This window comes from Dromaius novaehollandiae, chromosome 3, assembly GCF_036370855.1.
Source record: "Dromaius novaehollandiae isolate bDroNov1 chromosome 3, bDroNov1.hap1, whole genome shotgun sequence".
In the NCBI taxonomy this organism is placed as follows: Eukaryota; Metazoa; Chordata; class Aves; order Casuariiformes; family Dromaiidae; genus Dromaius; species Dromaius novaehollandiae.
This window is the reverse complement of record NC_088100.1, coordinates 126,245,843-126,269,470: the sequence shown is the minus strand read 5'-3', so window position 1 is coordinate 126,269,470 and position 23,628 is coordinate 126,245,843. Positions and strand designations below refer to the sequence as shown.

The following is a 23,628-nucleotide window of genomic DNA, read 5'->3' as shown; positions in this document are numbered from 1 at the left end:
AATGCTGCTGTAATCTTAATGGAATCTCAGCTTAAAAAAAAATAACCCCACTACAGACTATTCAGAGCATCTCAAAACGCAGTCTGTATTACCACAGTCTATTGTTCCGTCCTACACAACCAAAGACAGACGCTGTAATACTAGACATCCCTACGCTTGGAGATCATGTGCGTATATGTATATAGTGCACATGTATAAAAACACACATACATATACAAAACCTATCATATATATGTTAAACTGTGCATACAATATAATCACATATATTGAACTGATTAAGACACTGATTGCTATGCCAGGACTATCAATAAAGATAAGAGCATTGTACATTAACTTGAAATCAATGCATTATTAGTTTTTCTCTCCTAAGGGAAAGACTAGAATTGAAATGATAGAGGAAAAAAAAATTCTTTCCCCTAGTTCTCTAAGATCAATCTAGGATTTTTTTTCGAATCAGCTGGATAAATATGGCACACATACAACATTTCAAACATGTAAGTATCAGATACAAGGAGCAATATTCAAAAACCTCTAAAATTCCTCTTGAGAAAAGATGAGATTTGACAGCTGAACACAGCACAAACTAGAAAAGGCTTTGTATTAAAATGTAAATAAATGGAATCTCAGTACTGAAAACTCAGTGAAGACAATGCAAGTTGCCAGTGGTTTCCATAGGCTTTAAAGAAATCAAGCTCTCTTTGAACTTAACGGAGCTTCGCCTTGCCGTCTTCTGACACCAAGGAAGAGCGCAGTTGGTGAACACCTGAGGTCAACACGTCCCTCACCATGAGCCTACCTCCCACTCTGACGTGATCGCCTCGTGCTGATGAGCACATGGGGTCATCAAACAAGGATACAGGCAAGATAATGTAAACGGAGCTAACGGGGAGAACGTGATACTGCGGAGGGAGCAACTGCCTGCCCTGGAAGCAGCCAACGCTCTGACGGGAAAATCAAAAGCACGTTGAAAACATGGCTGCATCTCCTAAACCCAGTGCCGTGTGGATGAGTTAATGAGCTACTAACAAAAGGAAACTCAGTTTTAGGAAAAAGCATCCAGATAATGTATTTTCCAGCTTTTCCATCTGGCTTGCAGGAATTTTTAAAGTTTTCTTTGTGAGAAGGGTTTAAAAATCCCTGAAAAACGAGTACCGCAGATCTCCGGTGCCCTGTCTTCCTAACCGCAGCCCCTCCAGGCACGGGTAAGGTACCTCCAAGCGGGGCAGAACAGCAGGCAGCCGTTACCCCCCGGGTGGACCCCCGAGGGCTCCCCCCCCCCCGCGCCCGGCCCGCACGACCTAAGCCTTCTCGCGCCGCCGCTACCCGTGAGGGCCCCGCCCCAACGGCGCCCCCGCGTACGCGAACACGGGCCGGCGGCGGCCACGGAGGCCAAAGCCGGGTCTTTGAGAGCGCCCGACCCCGCTCCGGCGATGGCGGCCGCCGCGCCCGCCCGCCGCCGCCTGCGGCTCCCCCTAGCGCCGGCAGCGCCCGCCGGCCCCGCCCCGCCCCGCCCCGCCCGCGGCCCCGCCCCCGGTGACGTGAGGCCCCGCCCCCCGCGCCTCGCCGCTGCCGCCGCAACTTGAGGGCGCGCGGCGGGCTGGGTGCGCGCCGAGCTCCGCGGCTGCCCCGCGCCAGCGCAGCGCCCGCTCCGCGCCGCACCGCAGCCTTCCGCCGCCCCCCGCCATGAGTGGAATTACGGCGGCGGCCGCCGCGCGGTAACTGGGATTTCCCCGCTCTGCACCGCTCTGCTCCGCGCCGCGGAGGTAAGTGCCGGGGGCGACTGCTCCCTGCTAGCGCGGGGGCTGCGCCAGGCGCGGGCGCTGCTGGCGGAGCGCGAAGTTGGCCGCGGCCGGGGGGGGCTCGGCGGGAGCCCCGCGGCGTCTCCCGGCGGCGGGGGAGGCCGGGCCCTGCGGCGCCCCTGCCCTGCCCTGCCCTGCCCGGGCGGCGCCCGCGCCGGGTAACCGAACAGCTGCCCCGAGGCTGGAGGCGCTGCGCGACTTGCGCGCGAGCCGGCGGCGCGGCGGAGCCCTGTCATTCGGCTCCGCAGGAGAGGGCGAACGGCGCCTCCGCTGCGCGGCCGCACGCGCTGTGGGACCCGCATCGCGAGGGGCAGCGCCGCGCAGCCGGGGCCGGGGCCGGGCTGCCGGACTCCGGCACTGGGAGGACGCTCCCCGGGGTGGCCGGCGCACGGATTTTACAGTCGTTTGGAAACGACCCCCCCGTGCTGCCCGCCTTTAAGGAGGGGGGGGGGGGGGTTTGCCAGTGAACGAACAAGTGCGTCGTGTAGACGAGCACGCAAAGTCTCGGTTCGCTACATGTACGACAAAATGGTTGCACGTACGCGGAGGAGGAATGCAACAGGCCCAAGTTTCCTCCAAAAATACTTTCTCCCTTTTTCGAAAAGAAAACTACCTGATAATCTTCACCGCCTTCAAAACGTCCTTACCTAGTTTTAATCAACTTTCCTATTGTTTTCAATTTACTGAACGATTGTCTGCCATCATACAAACCTCTAACAAATGCATGTTAAATCGTCTATAAATAAATACTTCACTTATTCCTCTGTACAGCCCATCTCTATGTTATTTTCTCAGAAAATCTTGCCTCACAATTGCTAGAATTGCCACACTCCTTTGTTTTACCATCCTAGTCCTTGAATGTGACCACAGACTGCAACTTAGAGCAATTTATAAGGCAAAGGCTGAGTATTCCTACATTTCAGAGAGCACCACCTACAAACAGCAGTCCTGTTCGCCAACATCTGTGATAGATTATATCATCTAGATATGTTTTTCTGATTTTCCTGCTTAATTCTTGAAAAACAGACCACTGGCAAATAAAACTCTGCTGTGCAAAGACCAGCTGCATTTGTGGTAGAGGCTTTCTGTTCAAAGTAGCCTAAATAATGATCTCTTACCGACTGCGTAGGGGTTTGAGCACAACCCTGGCACATCAAGTTGCAAGAAGTATTGCAAACGTGTTACACCCAACAATGACTGCATGTAATTAACTAATTCACAGAGTATTGCTAGCCATGGGTTACTAATTTGGCCTGAACACAAGTCACTTCCTTTCTTAAAGGGATCAATTCTGGTCAGTTAACAAAGTACAGATGAATATTTTATACACAGTAGTAATGATGAAATACAGAATTACTTTACAATTAAATCTTGTTCCTCCAAAAGATGTCAGCTGAACTCTGAAATATGAAGGGAATTTCTTATTACCACTTAGAAAAGGAAGACTCACAATTTGTATTTTCATGTAAATTGTCTATGCAGAAATAAAGTGTATAAAAGAGACCAAAATTTTTCATACATTAAAAAACAATTAATTATCCTGACTGCAATTTTATTTCCTAAAATATACTGTCCAAGAAGATAGAAGCATCAATTATGCTCACCATCTACTGCCTGGGGATATGGCATCTTAATGAACGTTTCTTTGAATTAGAGTGAAAAATGCATTTGTCAATTCAAGTGTACAAAGAAAAGAATCATCTGCTATAATACAGAGATCTGTATGTATTTTTCTTGTCAATATATGCCATACATTAGTTCCTATTTAAGAGGTTTGAGTGCCCTTCTCTCCCTTCCTCAGAAAAATCCCCTCAAGTTTCATTTAATTTATTCCAAAACCGTACAATGCAGTCTTGTTTAAGATCTTTTTTCAGATACTTCACAAACAACAGGTAGACCTAGGTTTATAGAAAGCCAGTTGATTACTTCAAAATGTACAAGAGGTTATTCTAATTGTTCTAGTCATGCTATCAAGCTTTACTATGTTTCCACCTACAGTTAATCAATCTGTATTTTATTCCTGTGTTCTGTGCTTCTCCTATATACCAGAAACCGTGACCAACCCTTAGCATATATTTAATACCCTAGTTCTCACTCTTTTTTCATACATTCATACCATTTTCTTTATTTGGTGAGTGACCAGATAAATACCATAGTTAATAAAGTCAGCATGGGAAATAAGATTCTGTAAACTCTCTGAAAGAGTAATTATTTTTTTCCTCCCCCTTTGGAGGCCGCCTCTGTTTTTCTCAACAGGAGACTTTGTTGTAATTAAAGCAGAGAAAACTGGACAGCAGCAAAAACATCTGACTTGTGGCTCTTAAAGCACAGTTTTTGTAGTGTGTACCACCCCCCAGTGGGCAAAAACTCTGCAGTAAACTTGCAGCAAGCTTTAATCTTCAAAAATAAAGCATATACATTTTACAGCAAGAACAGAATAAAGATGTGTTCGTGGATTGTTTTTTCATTTCCCCTTTGTAACCAATACCTGAAAGTTGAAAAATAGCGTGTAGGCAACGGTGACTAATCAAAGCAATTGCTAGAGTTTGCAAACTTTGCATTACAATTATTTGAAGTGGCTTCAGTTGGTAGATGGCCATCTTTGTCTCCTTCTAGCAGGAAACCTCTATGCTAGTGGCTAGTATTTCTGAAGTTTTTACTATCACTTCAAAGCACAAGAATGCACCTAAGAATTAATACATGATTGCTTACATTTATTTTTAATACGTGACCAAAAAAAATCACTTAGGGCAGGCATCTTAAAGCATTCCCTAAGCATATTACATCATCACAAAATACATTCTTCCTATTATTACCTATAAGAATTTAAACAATCTTACAGCTTCACTTTTCTCAAAGTTTTGTATTATATTTCAAGAAGCAAACTTGGCAATCAGAAAGTAGCTACCAAAGTATTTCAAGATGGAAAAAAACAAAACTACTGAAGCTTTATTCAGTATCTGAGTAATTTTTTATATATATATATATATATATATGCTTAAGCTTTTGTTTCATCTCAACTTTGGCGCTAGGACCTCTGTAGCAGGTACAATTCCACCTAAATTTGTCAAGAAAGAAAAATGGATTTTACCTGGAAACAATGGCAGCATTTGTTCTCTTTCTTTTTTTGTTTTGTTTTAAGCATGGGCAAGTTACTTCATCAGCAACTCTCAAAAGAAAACTTAGAAGCCATAGTTGGCTACACTCAAGGAGCACTAAAACAAAAAGCCATTGCACCCCCTGCCCCCCAGAGTGCTTTTTCAGTTTAAGCAATCCACATGCAACCTTCATAGAAGCAGAGTAGACAAAACAACAGAGTATAAACAGAGTATGAAACAGTGTCTTTTCAACCTAACAGCTTTAAAAGCAGGAAAGATTTAAAAAGCAAACTCCAGAAAATTAAGTTGAAGAATTCTCAGTTCATTTGCATCCTCTACAGCAAATAGTGACTCTGCTCATCTTTTATGCCATACAAGAAAGGCATGAAGTTAAGCTTTTACTCAGAATCCATTTCTAATTCAGATTCATTTTTATTTGATGGGAAAGGTTGCATCAAATTTTGTCTAATTTTAAATTGTCTTAAAAATGCAAAGGCAGTGTTATGTTCAGTTACTACACAAGAAAAGGGTAAAGAAAAATAATCAAAATACAGTGTTTTACACAAGTCAAATTAAAACCTTATCCAACAAGAAAAAAAAAGAAAAGGCAAATTCCAGCAACACACACAGAGGCATCCTAATCTGAAAAGCTCACTATCACTTTAACAAAAACCTTTACATTCTTTAGCCCTTAAAAAGACAGTTAGAGGACCTTCTGCTTGCCTAACACTACACAAAAGAATGGGGCACCTTCCTGAAATATGATGATCGTGGAAATTTCAACTCCTAGACAGGGTGCTTAGAAAGCATTCTGCTGTCACTATCAACTAACCCCAAGTAATACACTTAAGAAAACAAAGTATGTGCATTGTTTTAAGTATAGATTAGTACTGTGGAACTGCTTTAAAAACTTTGTGAAGTTATTTAAGAGGAACCATGACCTTTGTAAACTAAATGGGCAATGTATACAATAGATACTTCACCAATATTTTAGGATATTATAAACACATTTTGTTTCTGATGCCTTTCAGTTTCTAAATAAATGTGGAGGTAATACTGTAATAAAAGTAAATTTTATAATAGTGGTTAGGCTTGTGAAATATACACTTTCTAATATTAACTTAATTCTAAAAGTTACTTTTGTCATTTATAACCTAGAAATATTGGTCAGCAAATTCTCTCCCTTCCCCTTGCTACTTTGAATGATAGGTAGGAATAAGCCATTGTTCTTTACAGCTACCATAATTCCTGACAGAGAACACAGAGGTATATTAGAAATTCAAATAATGTGACCTAAACTCAGGCAGCTCTTCGTTTTATTCATGTTGTATCATATCTTTGAAAGAAAAGATCTCTTTAGCACCATTTTTAGAAAAAAATCAGCTTTCCCAACCTAGTAAAACTTCTTGTTGTTGTTGCTTGTGTGCTGGATAGACAGCACAGCTGGATTCCATATGTTATAATAAATACAAAGTTCTTCTGCAGTGCATTTTTCTTGCATACTGCAAATTACCTTGAACATTTTAAAATAAGATGTCCCCCTGCTTAGCTGTACTACAGCGATAAGTACATGGCACAGGTCTCACACATTACCACTATCTGTAATACTTGCTTACACAATGTCCCAGGAAAAGTAATTTAACCATGCAGTTCAGCAAAGTTCATGAAAATACTCTACTCAGAATAAAGATAAGCATAAAAGCTGCTGCTTAGTTGCTCAAATGTTACTTTTGTTAACAAAAAGTAGTTTTTGCATTTAAAAATGAATTTCAAGACACACTTTCTAAAACTCATCTTTTTCTGCTCTGTTCAAAATTAATGGGTTCTTTCAAAACCATGTATCCATGAAGCTTCCCAATTTGATGTTGTGGAAACCTGGACACAGTGTCTGTACCAGTGGGGGTCACTTTTCTTTTCATCCTGCAGGATCAGCTATAATGACTTGATGTCAGGGAATATGCAGAGACAGCTCAAGAGGAGGAAAGTTTGAGCATGGCAGCAGGATTCCCTTCTTCTCTGTAGACAGATCACTGCAGCCTTTGATATGCAAAAACATTGTTTTCAGCTATGGCCTGAGATAAAAAGTGCAAGATATCAAACAATCAAAACTTGAAGAAAACTATTCTAAGTTTAGAAAAGAGAGTGGGGGGTATAGTCTTAATCCACATTTTTGAAACAGTGTCATCTTCTCCAAAGAGACCTGCTTTTATTTTTCTCTCTTGTTTTCACATAATTTTGAGAGAAGGGATAAAAAAAATTCCAAGTACTTAATGAGCTTTAGTGCTTTCATTTTAATCCTACCTTTCCACTAATACAATACTGGCAATAAATGAAGGGTTGACTATAAAATGGAGCAAAGAGGAAACAGTTTATAATCTAAAAAGGTAAAACAAATGCACTTAATTTCTCGTGTGTAAGATGTATGCATATTAGAGCTTCTGTTTTGCTTAGTAAAACATGTATTTTTTACAGCCTACTTCTAAAAGCTTTAAAAGTTTTAAAGAACAGCAATTTAATGGATTCTCTTTAATAAATTCTTAAAAGTTACTGTAGCCTTCAAAGGCCTATTTAACAACAAATTTATATTCCCACTCCACAATATGCTTCCAGAAAACATCCTCTATCACAACTTCTTACCAGTTCCAAAGAGACATCATTTTTAATATAGGCGTTAAAAAACTGTTTATTTCCAGGTTTTAGGAATAGATTCTGGACTTCTGTTTCCACAAACACTTCATTAATGTTGACCAAGAAAGTTGGCTACTACTTAATTGCAAAGAATATGGAGTATTTATGTTCCATTTTATAATATTGATTGCACAAGTGTACTCAAGCCCTAAAAACTGTGCGCTCCCTTATTACTCCAAAATGTGCCCATGCAGATTGAGTTTCTACCTTACATAAAGCATACATTAAAATACCCACCTCTCTACCAAAGTAGAGTGCAAAAAAAGGGGAAAAGAAAGCTCAGTTTAGCATGAAAGCAGCATCAGGAAGAAAAAGGATTTACCATTTCCTCAGTAGACACTATCTCCAACTGGGGCTTTTCTTTTTCTTTTATGGTCACCTTTCTTCTATGAAAAATGAAAATAATTTGCATTTATGCCACAATGATTTTGTATCAGTGCAAATTTCCTATTGCTGTCAGAGTATTACTGATCTACCTAATCAGGACTTCATGATGAAATTGCAAAAGACCATTTTAAAACAGAGACCATGTTTAAGTCTAATACTTTATGATGGACCAGGAGCAACTCTAGTTATGCTTATATTAGAGGAGCTAAACAAGCATAAGTCAGCATGCAGTTTCTTCACAGCATTTTAATTCTGTGGATCATGCTCAGTTTATTGGACTACATGCAGTCATAAGAGGGATAAGCAAATGTTAAGGCTTTTTTATTTCAGGTTCAACCATTTCTATTTCAGACAGATACAACCCACATGAGAAACATATACTTGGTATCTCATTGGATGCGTCTTTGCAAGAGTGATATGAAACATTCCAAGTTAAAATGCACGATTCAAAAATAATCAGATAATTAGATTTTGTGAAGAAAAAGGAATAGCCAAGATTGGGTTATTTTTCTTTTTCGAAATCAGAGCAATCAGATTAATAAAATACTAATCTAAATACTGATTCCACTGTCCAACATTTCAAATAAAACAGCCTAGAAGTTCAAACAGCTTGGCATATTGAGTACATTTTGTAGACAAAACCCACACATATGAGGATCATTGTCTACCTCAGTTTACCAAGAATGAAAAGCAAGTTGGTTTAGCCTCCTCCAAGAAGGCTGGACTTCCATTAGCAATCAAGGGAGAAAGGCATCAAAGCTTACAAACATTTTTTCATTGTCTATCAATTGAAGATGACTTTACCTTCTACTGGGAGAAAGGAAAAGATAGGTCCAGCAAAACTGCAACAACCTGAGACTAGACAGCGTTACATGCACTTCTAAACAGCTCTGTATTTTGCTGGATTACCAATATTTTGAGGAAGAAGTAGTGCTAGCTGTATATAGTAAACATAGCTCAGTTTATATAAGGATGCAACACAATGAGTACTAGTGTCCACCAGTTATTAATTGCAATTTTTTGTTTTTTTTACTTTCACAGGAAATTAACAGTTCAAGGAAAGCTTTAGGAGGAGAGCTTTCTTGGAAGGAAATAATACGTATTTGTTTCCTAAGAAGAAAACCATCTGAATTAAATAACATTTCTACAGTAAAATACCTTGCATTCTTTTGCAAGGAGGGAATTATTTCTGCATTACAAATTCTGAAGTATTAAAAAGTGGAAGTTGGAAAACAGTTCCTTTAAAGAGGTGTGGATATATCAGGATGTAGTTACTGTACAAACTTTATACTTGGATAATTTTGTACAGAAAAAAACCCTGTTCCTGACCTCCTGAAGAGGCTATCATCATTCAAGCCTCAGCATAATGAATGGTTTCCATCATGTGGAGCTGAAATTACCACCTCTGACTACTACGCTACACAGAAGAGTTTGTAAGAATTACAAAGACAGTTATTCCTGTTAAAAGCATTAAACCAAACAAAAGAGGCTCTTCATTCACAGACCTTATATGAAGACAAAAATAGAAGTCTTATTGCGGGACAGTGACAGGAAGTTGAAGCTTTTCTGTCCCACAGCCTGGTGTGCTTATGCACCATGATAAATCTTTGTTGGAATGTTCACTGAATTTTAGTGCCAGTAGCCTGGAAACATACCTACCAAGAAGGATCGTTTGAGTAAACACGGTCAAGAAAAAACAACTACATGGAGTAAACCGTACTACAGTGACTCGCAAGAAAAGAAATTCCGTTTACTGGATATCCTCAAGCACAAAATTTACTCATACCTTTAAATACGGTAGGATCAATATTAATTTATTTTCCTTTTCATGCCTCAGAGAATAAAGTTCAATTAGTAAGTGAACCCACAAGAGAGAAGGTCATAACATTGCTTAATGTATAGGTCATCTTACAGAAGTTCTCACAGCCGTAATTACAATAGTAATTGAATTATGCTGTCTTAAAAGCTATAAAAATGCTAATTACTTGAGCTGAATGTACAAACACACTACCAGTGCAAAGTCTAATTTCAGTCTCAAGAGTTAAATTATATTAGTCTACCTTGCACAGTTTGAACTAATAAGATGTGAAAATGTGGTTAAACCTGTCAAATAGTCTCTTATTAGCGTACTGCTTAGTAAGAAGACTTCTGAGAATGACAAATATTTAAACAGGAATTTAAGCATGTAAAATGAAATATTCCATCCAGTCAACTGGAAAGCCGTAGCTCTAACAGCTATGCCAACTTTGAAGCTACCAGTTGTTACCTTCACCCTTCTAAACATTCCAGTTTGAGAAACAAGACTAAAAGCAAGCTATAGTATTTGTAAAATATACAGTGAGACTTTGAGCACTCAAAAGTTGTAAGACTTTACTTGGTCTGTGCTCTTTTGTCGGTATTCTCTACTTAGTAACTAATTAACATTTAGACTCTTCTGAACCTCCAAAATAGTGGTACCACAGAATTTATGAGCTTAGGAAGGGTTTATAGCTCACTTAGTTAGCTGACCTAGGAATTACTTTTTATATTTCAGATGTAGAATGATTTACTTGGACTTTGCTTTGACTTTAGCCCTGTACTTACTCCATTCTCAGAAAATCCACAGCACGATTTCAAACTAATATCTGAGAACAAAGATTGTCTCCATACATGAAATGTGAAGGAATACTTTGAAAGAGCCTTCTTGCTTATATAAAACAATTCACAGAGCAGACATACTCAATTATATTGTTTAAAGTTATTTTAAATTACAGAATAATCTGTAAATCAAATTGAGTTAGGACAGGCAGAAGTACAATTACTGATGCAAGGAAAAGAAAGTACGATGTGTTTACAAGCTTGAATTTTTGCTTAATATATGTGTTTCAGATGTCTTCTGTAACGTTGAAGTTGAATTGTCATTGCAGTTTCTTTAATAATGATCTGGATAATTTTGTTTGTTGGTTTTTTTAGATTGCTGAAGATCTGAACTGTATCCAAATCTCATCATTCCTGACCATGATTAGCGTAACCTGGAACATCTTCCTAATTTGGACTAAAATAGGGCTGTTACTTGATATGGCACCTTCTTCTGTCAGTGCCAAACCATGCCCTTCAGTATGTCGCTGTGATGTGGGTTTCATATATTGTAACGATCGCGATTTGACATCTATTCCTACAGGAATCCCAGAGGATGCTACTACCCTCTTCCTTCAGAACAATCAAATAAATAATGCTGGGATTCCTTCAGAACTGAAGAACTTGCTTAGGGTGGAAAGAATATATTTATACCACAACAGCCTGGATGAATTCCCTACCAACCTCCCTAAGTATGTTAAAGAACTGCATTTGCAGGAAAATAATATAAGGACCATTACTTATGATTCACTTTCACAAATTCCTTATTTGGAAGAACTGCATTTGGATGATAATTCAGTTTCTGCTGTTAGCATTGAAGATGGAGCTTTCCGGGACAACATGTATCTCAGACTTCTTTTTCTCTCTCGAAATCACCTTAGCACCATTCCCTGGGGTTTGCCTAAAACGATAGAAGAGCTACGCTTGGATGATAATCGTATTTCCACAATTTCAGAGCTGTCCCTTCAAGACCTTACAAATCTAAAACGCCTCGTTTTAGATGGAAATCTTCTAAATAATCATGGATTAGGAGACAAAGTCTTCATGAATTTAGTCAATCTTACAGAACTGTCGTTGGTCCGCAATTCACTTACAGCCGCACCAGTAAATTTGCCAGGAACAAATCTAAGAAAGCTTTATCTGCAAGAAAATCATATAAATCGCGTGCCACCTAATGCTTTCTCTTACTTAAGGCAATTGTATCGACTAGATATGTCCAACAATAATCTTAGCAATTTACCTCAGGGTGTCTTTGATGATCTGGACAACATCACTCAGCTGTTCCTTCGCAACAACCCATGGCACTGTGGGTGCAAAATGAAATGGGTACGTGACTGGCTACAGTCATTACCTTTAAAGGTTAATGTACGTGGACTGATGTGTCAGGCACCAGAAAAAGTACGTGGAATGGCTATCAAAGACCTCAATGCAGAACTATTTGATTGTAAGGATGATGGTATAATAAGCACCATCCAAATCACTACCGCAATACCAAACACATTATATCCGGCCCAAGGACACTGGCCAGTTTCTGTGACCAAACAACCAGACATAAAAACTCCCAATCTGAATAAGAACTACAGAACCACAGCAAGCCCAGTACGCAAAATTATTACAATATTTGTGAAATCTGTAAGCACGGAGACTATTCATATCTCTTGGAAAGTTGCACTACCAATGACTGCTTTAAGATTGAGTTGGCTCAAGATGGGTCACAGCCCTGCCTTTGGATCTATAACTGAAACAATAGTTACAGGAGACAGAAATGACTATTTACTTACAGCTCTGGAACCAGAATCACCCTACCGTGTATGTATGGTTCCCATGGAAACCAGTAACACCTATCTGTCAGATGAAACTCCTGAATGCATCGAGACTGAAACAGCACCTCTTAAAATGTACAATCCTACAACAACCCTGAACCGAGAACAAGAGAAAGAACCTTACAAAAATTCCAGTTTACCTTTGGCTGCCATTATAGGAGGTGCCGTGGCTCTAGTAGCTATAGCACTGCTGGCGTTAGTGTGCTGGTATGTTCACAGAAATGGATCCTTGTTCTCACGGAACTGTGCGTACAGCAAGGGACGCAGGAGAAAAGATGACTATGCTGAAGCAGGAACTAAGAAGGATAACTCCATCCTAGAAATCAGGGAGACTTCTTTTCAGATGATACCAATAAATAGCGATCAAGTGTCCAAGGAGGAGTTTGTAATACATACCATATTCCCACCTAATGGAATGAATCTGTATAAGAACAGCCACAGTGAAAGCAGTAGTAACAGGAGCTACAGAGACAGTGGTATTCCAGATTCAGATCATTCACACTCATGATACTGAAGGAAATGAAAGACTGATTTGATTTTTTAAACAAGAAAAGACTGACTTTAAAGGTTGCTGTTCTACTGCAAAACACTGGATAAAGAGAACTGACAAAGCAATGTACTGTACATTTGCCATATAATTTATATTTAAGAACTTTTTATTAAAAGTTTCAAATTTCAGGCTACTGCTGCGATTAATGTAGTGGGGATACCTGACCACAATTCTATATTTTAGTATTTTTTAGTAATTTGTACTGTATTTTCCTTGCTAATATTGAAGTTACAGACCATTTAACTTTTGTGTTCTACTGAGTAAGATGACTTGTTGACTGTGAAAGTGAATTTTCTTGCCGTGTTGAGCAGTCAGAACATTCATCTGAGATCCTTGTAAGTGTAAGCACAGGCCATTTTTCACTTTGGTATTAATAAAATAATGTTAAACCTGGCAAATCAAGAAAATTAAGAAGTGGTTGCAAAAACTCACAGAACTATAATGTAGGGTCTATTAAATCTGTAAACCACAACAATATTCAATAAACAAAAGTGTGTGTAAGTAATGGGCAATATCAGCTGTCTGGATATATCCATTCAACAATGGTGAGATCCAATTTAAAAGATAATCATCAAGCCAATTATGTGCATGAGACAAGCTGTTGATGAGTAAAAAAACTGATCCCTGGAAGTAAGTATAATGAAATTCCTAACAAGGAGTTAATGGAGAAGAAAAAAAAAAAAAAAAAAAAAAAAGGAGAAAAAAACCACACACTAGCTTCTACAAACTAAAGGGGTAGATATAGTTTAGGGTTAGATTTCTGGTTCCCAAAACCAGTTGTCTGCTTATTATAGAGAAAAAGTGATGAATGATCCCAGGCATTTGGGAGGCAAGGACAGGAGGACTGACAAAACACTTAGAAATAGCTTGGAATGGAAAAAGTACCACAAATACAGTTCATAAGGGGAAAAAAAATGAGGACAGAAACAGGCAATACAAGCAAGATCTCAAAACAATTTAGTCACGAAGGTAATCAGACAGTGGTATACTATGAATTCTAACTATCGAAATACAGCTATTTTAAAGCATATATACTCAAACAGTCTACAGATGTTTATTAAAAATGCTGTCATTACAGTCAGGAATACTGCCCATTACTGTCACAATTTTCCAGAAATTCCATAATAAATCTGTAAGGTAAAATGTTTCTTTCTGGCTTCCAACCAGATTATGAGCTACTTCATGTTTAAACTCCAGGCCACTCTTTGTTGCCATAGTCATTTGTTTCTTCACCTAGAAACCAAAGTGCATTGTACGCCCTTTGGCCAGTCTTGTATGTGCCTTGATCCAATGCTACGTGTATCCAGCTTTTTTTTTTCTTTTAAAGAACCAAAAAAATAAAATACCCACTTTTTCATACCTAATTTAAATATGAAAAATATTGGTCTTATTGATGAATAAAGTTGAAAAATTAGTACAGAATAACGTGTTTTGCTTTCCCTGATGTGCACTAATGCAGTTAAGATATTAAAACCATAGGCCACACATCTGCAGTGCACTGATAGGAAATCCACTCAGAAGCTACTACTTTTCAGGTTGTAAGCTTTGCCTGTTTCTTTGTTCAACAGACTTGTCACGCTACCAGATTTTTTTTTTTATTATGATTATTTACTGTGAAAACAAGTTGTCAACAATGAAAGGGAGGGAAGCTGTGGAGTTATAAGTCTCTGAGATATAAATGCGTCTTTCAACTACAGCAGCAAATAAAAAGATAGAGGGACATACAAATACTTAATATTTTGGACATTTCTGACAAACAAAGAATGTATACAAAATGCAATTCAACTTCTTTAAGACAATTTTAGTAATGCCTGGGCAGTCCATTTCCACAAAAGTGGTACAGAATGGAAGATGACAGAAAAGAAGTTACAAACCCTGAGATCAATGAATTCAACAGGCAGGAACCCACCCTCCTCCCAGGGATCCATCTACCTGCGCAGACTCAGAACTTCCAAACCTACATGGCTCTTCTCACCGCACTTTCCAGATGTGGCCAGGAAAGTTTGTCCCCAAACCATCCATGTCACAGTACTGTCTCCTCAACTCCACCCTCAAAAAGACTGCAATTTCCAAGCAGTGAAGGAGGGGGCAGTCTACAACCGAGGAGTAGCACTGTGCTTCACCGCTGACCTTACATAAACACATCTTTAGCTGGAGCACTGACTGGATTTCATGATGTCAAAAGTAACAGAAAGGGGCATATCATGCTAAATAATCCTGTGCACGGTTCTGTGTAATGCACTAAACGGGACTATTTTACTCTTATTTTCTCATCAGGTACAAATCTAGAGAAAGGTGAGAAAGCCAAGAGTAAGCCTGTGGAGCCTCATTATGTTCTTCTGCAAAAAGTTTCTAGCACAGTAAATGGGAATGCAAAGCCAACACAGATGGAGAAGACAGACTGCTTTTTCTTCATATAAACTAGCATATAGGGAAGCTTCAATCTGAGATTCATTCAATGGCAGGGTCACTGGCAATAGATTATTCTTTTGCCATCAACTCTCCAAGAGCAAAATTAAACTGTTTTTTCTTCCTGGATTTTCAAGCTTTTGGGGAGGATTTCACAGAAAATCTCCCCTAGTTGTCTCCAAATTTGTGTTGTGGAAAGGGCAAAAGAAAACTCGATGAGTATTTTCCCATGCTTCTTCTGAGGTCACCCCAAGGCAGCCCAGTAATGGTGCATCAGATGATTCCAATGCAGAGGTCATATGGGCTATAAAAAGTTACCACTTGGGAAGAAGAAATTTGAGTGTGAATCTCAAGTACAAGAACATTTTTATGTAAAATTTATGTACTATGAGACAGTAATAAGCAAATCCAGAGCAACTTCAAGTCAGTTGGCCTAGATGTTCTAGGTTTACTTCCAACAAAAAGAGGGTGAAAAACTGGATCAGTGATTCCATCCTCTGTGGAAAACCAGACAAGGTTTACAGGGAGAGATGGTACCTTACTAATCCAGTTGATATCAGTGGGAAAAAAACTGGCACATTCACACATACAAGACCTTCCTCAGGTTCTACAGCAACATTTAAAGAACGTGCATTGTATTAAAATGGCAAGTAGAAGATTACTTTCAAACTGGAGTAAATGCATTTTTTTCTTCTAATATTTACATAAATTTCCACTCCATGTTGTGTCTGTCTCTTCATGACTATTCTGCTTAACACAGCACTACAGCTATAGTATGCAATGCTCTCTAGCACTGTGCGTAAATCCATTCTTTTAGACAGTTGATATATATTTAGACAAATCAGATTGAGACCATCACATTGAGCAATTTACTCACATTTATCAAAATAAAATTAATCCACATCAAATTTCTCTCATATAATCTTCTAATTCCCTGTTATTTCAGTGTACTGTTAAATATTTAATTTCATATATAAAGGAGTGGATTTGTTTTCCCAATATAGCCTAAACATATGTGCAAAGTTAATTTAATCAGCATCCTCCATATTAAAATATTATGCCACATACCTTTTACATTCTTTATTATTGACCCTTTTTTGATTTATAATCCTGTCTTGAATTGCTCACTGTGCTGTTTAACCCAAAAGTTGACTCCAAAAAAACTGATACTTTGGAAATCATGTTCATTCTGTCTCAGTAACGTCCGCAACTAAACCTGCTTCATTTGTAAGCTATTGTTTACCTTCATTTCCTAGCTTTGTAAAACAGCCTGAAATGCAACAACTGCGTTCTTTTTTCATTGCTCTATCAGTATCAAAATATTTTGGTTTTGGAACAGAGTTACCAGTTCTACTGATACTACATGAGTTAGCATGCAAGCTATATTGTGCCAATGCTGTACATACTGAATGTAGAGCAGCAAAACCAATAAAACAAGCAAAACTAATAAAGCCTTATTTCCTATTAAGATAATTTACTGAAGACATAACACACTAAGCATGTATGTAGAGCTCTGTGCTGAGTAAGACGACAAAGTTTTCCATATTCACTTGAAACTAAAGTTGGATAAGATCTTCAGAGGTGAACTGGCAAATGCCATTTGCCTCAATTTATCCAAATCTGATTTGTTTCAAATAGTTTTGGATGGAACCAGAATGGCATGGTTATCTTATGCTTTAATAACAGCTTAACATTACTTACAAATCAATATGGGCACCCTAACAATGTAGTGTTTCAGCATCACCTTGGGAATAGTCTTTGCTTAATTATTTGTTCCTTCACTGACAGTGAAGATTTTGGACCACAGTTGTTTTACATCTTTTTAGTGCACATACACATACATTCTAGTAGCCAGTTCAACAAATCTTTTCCTGCTCCTCTGCCCCCCAGAGAAAAAACACACTGAGCATGTGGATCTCAGTAAAACAGTGACAGAGCATCTAGTTCAGAACAAGTCTCACATGCATTCGACACCAAGCAAGATAGGTCACCACTCATTTTAAGGTTGTCTCTAAACGCTCACTGCAGAACATTCCTTCCCCACCATGGGACAGCAAAGCACTTCAACAAAACTGGTTAAAAAAATAAAAACAGCAAGCAAGAAAACCTCTCGTCTAGCAGTTCTTTGGATTCTCAGTTGTCCAGCCAAAGGCCACAGCAAAGCCGCGCACAGCTCTGGCGCGGCATCCTTCTCAGAGGATGAACAGTGCCAGGAGCCTGCAAGCAGCTGAACCCTTGTCATACGCGTACTACCAGTAAATTCTCTTTTATGCACTATAACCTCAAACAATTCCAGATAGAGCCTAATATATTCACTTCCACACAACACATTTTTCACAAACTAAGCAAGTATTCTTTGTAAGCCACACCTGAAACCTGAACTACAGGATTTCACAAGTGAAATGAATTAACTAACCCCAACCATGTTCTAGAGCCCCTTTGTGTTTCCCTATGGTGAAAATGGAATGGGATCAAGGTACAACCCCCCCACACACCATATTACTACAACACAAGCTGAAAACTTTTTTTCTTTTTCATCAGAACCTGAACCTTCTAGCTCAGCAGAAGCACTAATAAATAAGTTATAAAAATAGAAGTGTTTTAATAGGGCTAATTAAAGCTGGTTGATAGTATTCATACAGGCTGATACTCTGCACTGAGCAGCCCTCTTAAGTAACCAAAAAAAGAGTGCATCACAGCCAAGTGCTAACATACATTCCAGTTCCCTTTCTGAACCTAAGAAATATCTGTCTAAAGATGCAGTTATGGAAGGTTTAACTGTTCAAAACCAAGGGACTGCTTGATGCTGTTTAATCATTAAGTGTGGTGAACATCATTTACAGAAGTCCAAAAGGGATATATTATGTATAATTTAAGCAAAATAATAAGAAATGAATAAGATCAGAAATACACATCCAATTTATGCAATTCTGATTTCCTCCAGTGGTGTTAGTCTCTGATAAATACCTACTGCATATCTAGATTTTTAGATGAAAACAAGTGTTTTCTACGAGATGTAGGTATTGGTCTTTTTATTTTTTTAAGGAGCAGAAGCATAAGTCATTTAACTCCAACGCTTCCGATTTATACTGAATATAAAAGTGTATTGGTTGGCACAATTTTAACTTCATGTTTATCCCTCATCAACACATACTTAAGGCAGGTTCTATTGGTTAATGTAGCACCCTGAAACTCTCCCATCTCTTCTGATAATAATGCTTTACAGGATTTTAACTTAAAGTCTCACTCTTATTAGAAGATTTGCACTAGAATAATTGCACCAGCTATCAGCATAATAGTATGTAAAATTTAGGACTTTTTGGGGAGTACAATTCCTCTAAAATTCTGTACAGTTCCTCTGATCTAGTTGAATTTTGAGATGCACATATGCAACTGCATTCACATACCAAGTTATGGCCTAAAAGCAAAAAATCTATCAGGCTAGGTAACATCAAGTGAAGCAGGCCAAATCAAACCTAAACTTTTCTCCAACTGTGAGTCTGCTGTATTAATATCGCATTATAAATTACTAGAACAAGTATTAGCAGCTCAAACGGAGTCAGAGGAGGTATGTTTACCTTACCATCTTATGCTGCAGCTCTACCTGTGTACCCATGAACGCTGATGTTATGCAAAGGAAGAGGATTTAAAAAGTCACTTTATAACTATTACTCCAGAAGCAGATAACAAAACCCAACCTTTACAAGCCCTATGGCACTTTTAGATAGTGTTTATTACATTATATGCTCACCTCCTATTTAAATTACATTCACAAGAAAGAAAAGTTATTTGCATTGCAATCCCCTTATAAGAAACAGGTATGAAACCAACCAATTTTTATTTTCTACACGGATTTAACAAAAATGCAGACAACTGCAGAAACTCATTTTTGTTGCTGGGTTTTTTTTTTGTTGTTGTTTGCTTACCTGTTTTTAATAATCTTCACAAGAAAAATTGAAGACATTTATTTTTGAAGCCCGACAGAATACTGCCCATAAGGAAAATAAGCTCATTAAAAGATAGAAAGCCATAGACTGGTAAAGTGCTAACCTAGCAAGTAAGCGTAATTTTAAGACATTAGCTGATAATGCAGAACCTCTGTGCCTAATATCTTTAAAGCAATTATTTTACTGTAACAACTTTTTAATGGTATGTTATTTATTTTGTCCAATAAAACCTCTTTGTTTCTCCTGATATGGAAATGTCATACAGAAGACAACAAACAAAATCAGTAGTCTCAAATCTTTGAAGTCACTTTGGCTTGTGAAACTCATCACTTGATGGCCAAATGAAGTGAAAAGTCAAGAACAGAAGAATACCACTGAGGAAGTCAAATTGCTAAGCTCAGGCAACTTCCTCATACAAATAAGAAAAGCTGGAGAGGGCAGGAAGCAGCTTGGTATCTGCATGTAGCTCAGAAACAGCTCAACCATGGCTTGCAGGCCAGGGCTGCATCACACAGCTGGCAATGGGGGATATTCCAAGGCTCTCAGATGCTCCAAGGCCAAGCCCCCGCTGTACCGCTGGACAGCAGGGCCTCAAAGGATTCAGTTCCCCGGGAATGTCACCCACAGACTACCCACAGCTCTCCAAGTTGTGTATTTTGATGGTTTTGACTACAGGAAAAAATTTTAATCAGTACTTTGAAGGGTCAAGGAGGTTGGCTGCTAAGCAGGTCCATATCCACCTCTAAGCTGTGTGGGTGTCTGTGCATCTTTTAAATAAAGCCCACTGAGAGCATTTTTGTAGTAAATATGACTGATTTGCAAGTACAAAACTCTCCACTGCTAATCATGCTTATTTTATACACAGAGAATGGCGCTAAACTCTTCTGAAAGAGCTTGCAATTAAATCCAAGGTAGGCACATCACAAAATATTTACCTTGGAGATCTCCAACTATTACCTGAGTTTAGAGATACATAATTCTAAGGAAAAACAAAACAAAAAAGAAATTCCTAGCTCTTCTCAACATTCCTACTTTCCGCCTGCCCTGTGTTTGTACTGATAAAATCCAAATAATCAAACAGGGTCAATTAAATAGAACTGGGGGGGGGGGGGGGGAAGAGGTACAACACCACAAAACAACTTACATGCAGCTTTTCTACTGAGAGTTGAATAATATTGAAAGAAAGAACAGCTATTTGGTTTATCATGGCTTATCCATGTCATTAAGCCTTTAGGCCTTGTTCATTATACGCTGGCCTGGGGACCTAACAGATTACGAGGCTGCTCTGATTAGTGCATTACTCTGGTGCAGACAGAGGCATTAAGGGGAGCCAAATGCAGACAAACTTCCAACCAAGCGCAGTTAATAGGCATTACCCCAAAATCTGCAATCTACTGCTACTCTATGCTAGGCTTTTAAAAAAAAATTTCAAAAAACCACAAATGACATAGCTTTCAAGCATGGATATTTTGGGTTAATGCACAGTTTTACCTGTAAAAAAAAATTTTAAGGTTTAGTCCATTTGAATTCATACCTGACCCTAGCTATCATCAGCTTAAACCCTGTAGCTGTTAACAGAACTCCTTCTGTGACTTGGCAACATTTTTCATTTCCTCTTCTTATTGCCAACTTAAGTTGTGCCTTGCAGCTCCAATTTAGACTTGTGCATTGTATTCAACCTAGAATACAAAAAAATCCTACGCTAGAATGAGTAAGTTGAACCCAGAGCTAACAAAACGTTGACAATAAAGAAAACTAACCAACAAAATTCAAAAATAGAGAGAAAGGAAAAGGCAGAGAAGGGAAGCAAAATAAAGTTTCCAGACAGAAAACACACCACAAAAAAGAGGTGTTAAAACTGAAGATTTTGCATATTTTTATTATTGAGGTCTACGTTCTTTATAGACCTCCTCATATATTTCAATAAATAATATCCACAGAAGTAAATGAAGGTCTGCGCAGCACAGTTCATGAAGTCAGACACACAGTCAGACACACGCTTATAATGAAGACTCTAAACTGTCCAAAGCCACTAAATAGCTTCTCAGTTTTGCTGATTTGGAAAACTCTCTAGGACAAGCTCTCTCCTTTCTGGTGTAAAATTTCCTTGTGAGGGCGTTTCAGAGATGAAGTATTCTTTTACTTTCTGAAGAATGAAATAATCTGGCATTTGCAGGGGCCAGGAGGGAACCTTCTGAAATACCGGTCTGTTAACAGCAGAAACTCAGTAGAAAGTATACACATTTCCACCCTGCAGCCCACCTCTAAGGCACACAGGCTGTATATATCACCAGTGCTGTAGCAATTAAAACTTACAACCTAATATAAAATTCAATGTCTTCCCATCTTCCCTGTGTTGTCAAGCACTAACTTTATTAGTATTTGTATCACGTTAGCAATTAAATATTAAAAGCACAAAAAATGGTTTGCCAGTTTAGCTTTCAGAGTATTAAAGAAAAAGGAAAGGAAGAAGATACATTAAACTAAGATCAGAACTGGGGGAAAAAAAAAAAAGTGTGCTACAATAGGTTGCAGGTAAACTGTTTCGCAAATCTGTTCCACAAAACTAGCTATATTGACAAAACAAGAACCTACAAGGCCGCTCATTGCAAGTAATGCATCCAGTTCCCAAAGCAACGACATCACGTTGAGAAGGGAATCTGGTTTTTTTGATATAGGTCTAATGGTTATATCCTGAGTCCCACTGAGGAACACCATGCTGATGCGTTAAGTAAGGTCTGATTGTCTTAACATCCACTTTAAACTAGCTACTAGAGTCACTGGAAGACTAAAGGGCAAGAAACCCAATGTATAATTCCGCAGACTTCAAGAGCCCCCCCCCCCCAAACAAAAAAAACCCCAAATCCTCAAAAAGCATCTATCAAAGTGATTTCAATCCAATGATCCGGTACAAAGTCAAAAGATGTAAGCTGTTCTAATCCAATGCTTTCAGCTTCTTAAGACTCAGCCTCCACTGCTAGTTGCCAGGGCCCAGCTGACATGTTCTTCAAAGAATCCAAGCACCAGAGCTCAGCAATGCCTAGCGACAAGGCTCTTCAGAGGCTTTCAAACTGACAGCTGTTTGCTTTGGGTTTATACACTGCAAAAACAACTCGGGAGCCAAACAACATAAACGGCACCACGTTCCAGTCCAGGAGTTTTTATTACAATGAGTTTAGCTCTGGGCAAGCTGCCGCAATCAGCACATTTTTGACAGGAAATTCGCTATGTTGGGTTTTTATTTTTTTGTTTGAACAAGAGTCACAGAATACCTAACAGTACAGAAAACACTCACTTTCACATCAAATATTGTTGGGTTTAAATTAAGAAATATTTACCCAAAGTATTGTTACCTGTGCTTATGCTAATAAAGACTAACTTCATGCTTTCATGTAATCACTCAAATCAATTTTAACACATTTAACAGGTTGAATACTTCAGCAGTGTCCTTTCACTGACAGAATCCTGCTTTGGATTATGTAAAGCTCCTGCAGCAATTGAGCGATGCAAAGATTCCAGTGGCAAAATGCTTTTCAAGGGAAGATGATTAGCAAATATGGTTAGCTCTTAAGAAAAAATGTCTTACTCTGTTTTGCTTATTAGTTTCAGTAAGATACTGTGTCAAATACATATGCTACAGACTCTGTTCTCAGTTTTAAACCTGTGAATAAAATATTGTCTTTTTGAAATCATTTATATAAAACTCTACAGTACCATCATAAAGTGAACAAGCTGATACTTAATAAACAAGGAAACGCCTAAATACAGAAGCAGTTCACTTCTGAACATGCTCTAATCCTTCACTACGACACAACTGATAAATCCATCCAGTACACGCTGCAGTCTTCCCCACAGTGAAACGGTTTCCACTAGACATTCGGCAAAGCAATCTTCAAAAGAAGAGGGGGAGAAACGGAGCATCTCAGTGATAATGAAATAACCAACTTCCCAACCCAGACTGTGGGCAACGTTTCCACTTTTCAAAACATTATTTTAAAAGTCACAGAAACCGGGAGGCTTTCACAGCTAATTTTGATCATTATGCTGCAGGAGTAGCTGCTCCCGCAGAGCCCGGCTACTGCTGCTCCAATTGCACCTGCTGCTCTCTCCCGTTGTCTCATCACTGCCTGCCTCCAGTTTCTTCACTTCCATTCCTAAAGAAAGGGAAATAACCATGCCAAGCAGTTACAGGTGCTGGACACCTGCCAAGGCATTTGTTCTCATGCCTCACAACCTGTAAAAAAGGCATATACGGGGGTGGATGGGGAGGGCGGGGGAGGAGGAGCTTTCTCTCCCCTGTACAGAAGGAAT

At 38.9% G+C, this 23,628-nt stretch overlaps 2 protein-coding genes across 5 annotated transcripts in view; one reads left to right on the top strand and one right to left on the bottom strand.

Annotated features, from left to right (window-relative positions):
• Positions 1 to 23,628, bottom strand: part of MACROD2 (mono-ADP ribosylhydrolase 2) — an 858,592-nt gene that overhangs the window by 726,263 nt on the left and 108,701 nt on the right. The window lies entirely within an intron of this gene.
• FLRT3 (fibronectin leucine rich transmembrane protein 3) lies at positions 1,536 to 16,095 on the top strand. The gene is made up of 3 exons (XM_064510048.1): positions 1,536 to 1,763; positions 9,014 to 9,769; positions 10,925 to 16,095. The coding sequence occupies exon 3, from the start codon at positions 10,970 to 10,972 to the stop codon at positions 12,917 to 12,919; it is 1,950 nt and encodes a 649-aa protein (XP_064366118.1). The 5' UTR covers positions 1,536 to 1,763; positions 9,014 to 9,769; positions 10,925 to 10,969; the 3' UTR covers positions 12,920 to 16,095.